This window comes from Nicotiana tabacum, chromosome 15, assembly GCF_000715075.1.
Source record: "Nicotiana tabacum cultivar K326 chromosome 15, ASM71507v2, whole genome shotgun sequence".
NCBI lineage: Eukaryota > Viridiplantae > Streptophyta > Magnoliopsida > Solanales > Solanaceae > Nicotiana > Nicotiana tabacum.
In genome coordinates this window covers 86,817,848-86,824,628 of record NC_134094.1, presented here as the reverse complement: position 1 = coordinate 86,824,628, position 6,781 = coordinate 86,817,848, and the positions used below count along the sequence as shown (strand labels likewise).

Sequence of the window (6,781 nt, the reverse complement as noted above, 5' to 3'; positions counted from 1 at the left end):
CGGGGAAATTGGAGCCTTTTTCCTTTTCTTTTCTTTATCCTGCTTCGGAGCAGGGGGATCAGTGTATATGTCGTCATCGGCTGATGGAGGCCTCATTTTGACGTCTTTCCATAGACCTACAAAGAGAAAATAAAACAATTCAAAAATCGATGATATGAAAGTAAGATCAAATATAACTTAGAGACGAAATTCTCACCATGATTACGGGCCTCCCATCGACCCTTCGAGAGCTCACACCATAAGCGCACGGAATATGGTCTGTGTGTCATAATGCCCTCGACCCACTCTTTGAGTCGAGGAATGGCATCCGGCATCTGGGCAGCAGTTGCATCATCACATGACATCGATAAGAAGGGAGGGAAAAGAAAAGCAATAAAAGAAATCTTGAAGGTAAAATTACACTTACGTTTCATATTCCATTTCTCAGAAAATGGCATATCCGCAGCCGGGATTAAGTCCGAGGTCCTGACTCAAACAAATCGTCCCAACCAGCCCCGGTCTCGATCCTCGTCGATGCTCGAAAATATGGCCTTCGTGGCTCGACGTGCGAGCTTGATTAATCCCCCTTGATAAAGTCGATGGTTATACAGGCGCATGAGGTGGTCGATAGTAAATGGGCACCCCTCAATTTTGTTCACGAAGAAATGCAGAAGAATAACAATCCTCCCGAACGAGGGGTGAATCTACTCAAGAGTTACCTTGTACCTTTTACAAAAGGCTATGATGACTGGGTCTAAGGGACCAAGCGTGAAAGGGTAAGTATAAACACTTAGAAAACCCTCCACGTAGGTGGTGATCGATTCATCGGGGGTAGGGATCACAACGATTTTATCTTCCTAGTGGCAGTCCTCTTTGACCTTATCGAGGATGCCGTCAATGATAAGTGCATATGTACCTCGAGACCGGCTCGCACCGACCCGATACCAAGGGGTGTTCTCGATCTTGAAGTGACAAATGACTTTAGAGGGGGTTCCGGTGTAGGTTCCTCAGTTGCAGCAGGTGAAACATTTTCCGATGGTTTCGAGGAAGAAGGGATTTCTTTTTGAGGAATAGATTTTGAAGTCTTTACCATTTTTCCTAAATAGAGGAAAGAAGAAGATGTTGGTAAAAGAGAAGCTGTAACTAGCAGGTAACTTATGAAGAAATTTCAAAGAACTCACAAGGAAGTAAGTTCTTAAGCTTAAAACCAGAAAACGAGAAGATGAAGATGATGAAGTTCTCTTAAAACGCTAGAGCAAGAGTTGGAATGGAAAAAGTTCTAATGAATGGATTGAAGGGTATTTATAGTGTTCCCAAACGGCGGTTCACATCAATGCGGTTCACATCCCAAAATGACCGACCGTTGACTGACACACATTTAATGCCTCGAATACTGGACCGGCGGGATATTTCCATTGTTCTTATCACTTACGTCATGACTTCATCGTCATGTTTTATCGAAGTAAGAATCGAAAGCTCGAATCGTTTCCCATCATTTACTCTCCGAAAAATAAGGGGATTTTGACGTCATATTTTTGTCACTTGCGTCATGATATATCGAAGTGAGAATCTGAGGCTCATATCGTTTCTCGCCATCTACTCTCCGAAAAATGAGGGAACTATCTGTATACGGGTAAAACTGAGCTCGATATTCGATCGAACTTCTGAACTCCTTGATTAGGCCAGGGCCAAAATATCTGTGATCGAGTGAAGTCGAGCTCAAAGATCGATCTGACGACTAATTCCACCAACCAAGATCGGCACGTGGTAATTACAGTCGAACCCAAAGCGCTATCAGAATTAGCCATCGAAACCATCACATTTGCCCTCGAGGTTGCCGAAAGCGTGACCGGTCCTGTTTCTAACAGTCTCGAAGAAAGTTTTGCCAGCTCATTCGATAGGGGTTCGTAATTCTCGCCATTAACTAATCATTGTGGCAAAAATTACGGAACTGCTCAAAAAGGGAACCAACGGTCAACAAATCAAGGACTTTTGCCTTTTGTAGAACAATTAAATAATACCCTAAAGGGTAGGTCTCCCTCAATATATAAAAGAGACTTGGACAATCAATTAAAGGCATGGTAACATCTACTATAAACAATATATCCCCCAAGCTCCTACTCTTTGATATTTTTCTGTCAATAAAAGTATATTCGACTCAAGGGTGGCTTGCATTCTTAAACTAAAATCATCCAATTCTTCTGGTTTACAGTTATTTTATCGCCATTTATTTCAATTCCAATCTAATTTATCACTTTGTATCAATTTAATCCACACATCCTTATAACCGCTAACAAATTCAACTGTTATCCGATTTTGAGGGTAAACAGTCATGTTAGGGTGATAATAAAAAATTAGCTTGTGCGTATATTGACCATTTTATCCGATATATGCAAATTTAAACTCTGATCTTTTCGATAATTTCGAATTACTTCAGTAGCGACTTGAGCACGCCATTAGTTGCAGCGAAGTCAAGAATTTGTATTAATAACTTTGTTCCTTCTTGGTTATCATGATAATTCTCGCATTCTTAAGTACAAACTTTTTGATAATAAATCAAAATTTCTTTTGATTGACCGTATTTAATAATTTCGAGAACTGATTTTAACACTTTATATATTAAAATTTGGTTATTAATAATGAAAAATATGATAATATTTCCCATCTCTATGCTATATAGTTTTATTTTCGTTAGTGATATAATATTTTCCTCTTGTACATTTAAATCTAAATTATGCGTACATGATAATATTAACAGTTATATTTAAATATGTTTAACATGATTCTATAATTAGTGAGTATTACTTAGTTGCTTTTGAAAATATCTTTGTTACAGTACTATTTTTGGTTACGATATATTATAGTCTGATTCTGATCATATTCCTGAAAAATTGTCTGATTGAGCATAAAAATAATCAGAGGATCTTGCAACAGGGAGGTAAGATTTCTCTTGATAAAAAGATATTTTTCTGGATGCTTATGCTTACTAATACTAGGAAAGGTTTTAATTGTGTAACTGAATAAATATTATCCAATGGTGAAGCGTTAGTCTTGTCAAAATGTAGAGGTCTTTTTATTTTCTACTATTGTAATTCAATTCTTCATCACTGCACCCCCGTTTAATTCGCTGTTTTAATTCCTCATATCCCCACAAATCTAGAGGTCTTTAATTAATAACGCACCAATCTTCTATATAAAGTTCATTTTTTTTTTCCTTCCATTTTTTAGCTGCTGACTTGCCGGAAAAGCTGGCACCTTTTGTATATTAACCCTAATTTTAAAAAAAGGGCCTCCAGCAACACCATTGCCACCGTGAAACGCCGCCGCATAGTGGCTGAGAATCCTAGTGCAACCACAAATTAAATCATGGCTAAGCCAAGTTTCGTCCCAGTTGTGTTTGCATTTCTGTTTCTTTCATCACAGACCTTTTGCACTGCTCATGATGATAATGAAGTTGGTATAATTTATCTTCTTTTAATCCCTTTCTCATATCTACTTTCACCTTTTTATGTGTTTGGTTTTGTTTTATCATGCTCAACAACGTTGTTATACTATCGGGTAACTCTGTTCATCAAAACTGATATAAATACAATAGAAGTGTAGGACTAATTAAGGTTTGCTATGAGTTTGAATCTAAATATAGCCTATAAGTTTTTCATATAGTGCATGACAAATAATGACATAGTAGTACTTTAATTTATATGCTTTAATCATATTTTCTGATATTGAACTTTGTTGTGGTGGAGATGATCGGATGAAATGCTCGAACATTTTCCTTCTCGTTGATATTTCATTTACTAGTTGACATAGTTTTTATTTTTCAATAAAAAGGACATACCAAAGTCCAAACCAAGGTGGCTGGATTATGTTCAACAAGAGAAACAAAACAAAATGTTTTTTTTTTTAATTCTGCAATGATATTTATTTCTTCTTCTTCTCCGATTAATCTTGTATATATAAATGATTACTATTATTTTTTCTTTTCTGTGTCAAACACGTGAATAACAGATGATGAGTCAAAATTCACTTACCTGTTGGGAACTAACGAAGGACCAGAGAATTGGGGTAACCTTAAACCAGAATGGAAACTATGTACTACTGGCAAATTTCAGTCTCCGGTTAATATCCGTAACAAAACTGTGACGGTTACCACTGCTCTCCAACATTTGAAACCAAAATATAAAATCGCACCTGCTATTATTATTAACAGAGGTCATGATATCAAGGTATATATACTGACAATATAAATTTATTTTACGTTATCAGTAGTATAATTTAGCATTGGCAAATTGGTTACAATTCTTACCAGGTTATAATAGTAATAGTGGATTTGCCTGTAATTATACAGTTTCAATGAATCCAACTAATGGTGAGTCATTAATTTTCGCAGTTGCAGTGGGAAGGAGATGCAGGGTATATCAATATTGATGGTACTGAGTATAAATTACAGCAATGTCACTGGCATACTCCTTCTGAGCACAAACTTAATAACAAATGGTTTGTGTATAGATATATCTGGTGTTCCCTTTCTGTCTTATTATACTAAGTTATCAATTCCATTTGGTCTAACATTTTAGTCAAATCAAATTCGATTTAAAATAAGAAGGCATTATATTGATGATTTTTTTTGTCCAAAGTAAATTAAATAACTTTTTCGACCTTAATTTGATGTTTGCAGCTTTGCAATGGAGGCCCACATGGTTCATCAGAGTGGTGATGGGAAAATAGCTGTGGTTGCAATACCTTTCAAAATTGGAAGCCCTAACCCTTTCTTTGAGGAGGTAATGATCCAAACCATTTAATTTGTATTCTTCGATCTATTTCATATCCTAACCTAATTATACTATGTGGATATATGTTGTTTAAATTCATTTCACTATTACCACAAGTTGCATGAAGGAAAAGGTGAAGAGAACAATACTTTAGTACGTAACATGAAATTATTCTAAAATTAGTCTCTTTTAATTACCAGTTAATGCATCACATTGAGACAGTTGATGATAAGGGTCTGAAGTTGGGACTGATACATCCTCAACAACTTGGGGTCGGCGATGAACCTTTCTATCGATATATTGGTTCACTCACAGTTCCTCCTTGCACTGAGGGTATCACTTGGAATGTACTCCACAAGGTATATATCCATGCATTTTTATATTTTAACTTCCTTTTTCTTCCTCTTCTTTTCCTTTTGTACATGTTTTTGTTTGTTTACCTTTAATTTTTTGTTATTTCATCCAATAAAAAGAGCAGGTCTTTTGTAATTATTGACTTCTTTATTGGCTAATGTAGGCGAGGACTGTTTCTATGGAACAATTGATGGCATATAGAAGTGCTGTTCATGATGTAAGTATTACTTCTCATTTAAACGTCCTAACTTCAACAAATATTATTCGACAGCATAAGTTGAGAAATAAGATGTGTTTATGAATAATATATGACAAGAGTGGGTTGCTCTAGTGGTGAGTATCCTCCACTTCCAACCAAGAGGTTGTGAGTTCGAATCACCCCAAGAGCAAGGTAGGGAGTTCTTGGAGGGAGGGAGTCGAGGGTCTATCGGAAACAGCCTCTCTACCCCAGGGTAGAGGTAAGGTCTGCGTACATACTACCCTCCCCAAACCTCATTAGTGGGATTATACAGGATTGTTGTTATTGTTAACTTAAATAAACTAATAATGCAAATTCTTTTATACTATTGATGTATTTTAACGTGTTACGTCTTAATAGTGTACTTTAAAATGCAAAGCAATTATGAGTAAATCTCATTTAGTTATGTTTTCCTTTAATCTTCTTGTTTTTTTTTTAAATTTTTTTTTGGAAAAAACAGGGATTTGAGGCAAATGCAAGACCAGTTCAGAGCTTACATAAAAGACCAGTGTATCTAGCTATATAAGTCCAAGAACGAATGACGCCAGCTTCAGATTAGATTGTACTTAAACATGTGAATATGGAAACAAGAACAATGTTTCTTCATTGCAATGTAAAAACTCTGTGGTGGTCAAGTGTTGGAAATGACCTTTTGGAAGGAGATATTTGGAACCCAAAAAATCATAGTTGAGGTCCACATAAAGGAAATATACACTAGTCTTCACTTTCTTTTCAGTACGTGTATATCTTTAAATTATGCTTATAGTGTAAATATTATTTACACGATTGATAAATTATGCCTAACAACTATCGATACCCTTCAATAAACTTTGATGATGTGTCGTTCAACGAAATTGGAACCCATTTCCTCATAATCTGTAAAAGAATTTGAATATCCAATTTAAAATCTTAAGGTGAAGTAGCATTAAAATCGAACCTTAATTTCACATCTCTAAGCAATCAATATAGGCAAAACGGTTAGCAGGATTAAATAGGTCCTGGATTTCGGTATTATTACGAAGTTGCCATTTCTCCATATTCCTAAAACGTAAAGCTTTAAGAAAAAATAGAACTACCGGCGTTTTTGAGAAATTGTTATGCATTTAGTTCGAGTTTGGCCAAGCTTTTGGGAAGAAAAAAATATTCTTTTTGTCAGAAAAAGTATTGTTTTAGAAATTTTATTTGTTTGGCCAAGATGGAGAAGAGGAGAAGTACTTTTGAGCCGTAGAAGCAGTTTTGCTTCAAATTTCTTCATCTTCACACCACTTTATTCTTATAAAGTTAAAATATAATATTAAGTATAAATTAATATAATTAATACTCAAAAGATGATTAAAGTGTTATAATGTGAGACAATAATGGTTAAATATATGCATTTTTGATAAAACATCACAGACTCTCTCAGTTTGAGTTTATTTTGTTTTATTGGACATCTTTT

At 35.4% G+C, this 6,781-nt stretch overlaps 1 protein-coding gene across 1 annotated transcript; it reads left to right on the top strand.

The window, feature by feature from the left end:
* Nucleotides 1–3,190: 3,190 nt before the first annotated feature.
* LOC107802763 (alpha carbonic anhydrase 4-like) lies at nt 3,191–6,078 on the top strand. The gene is made up of 7 exons (XM_016626322.1): nt 3,191–3,436; nt 3,988–4,205; nt 4,370–4,476; nt 4,658–4,760; nt 4,952–5,110; nt 5,269–5,322; nt 5,804–6,078. The coding sequence occupies exons 1-7, from the start codon at nt 3,346–3,348 to the stop codon at nt 5,867–5,869; spliced, it is 798 nt and encodes a 265-aa protein (XP_016481808.1). The 5' UTR covers nt 3,191–3,345; the 3' UTR covers nt 5,870–6,078.
* Nucleotides 6,079–6,781: the final 703 nt, after the last annotated feature.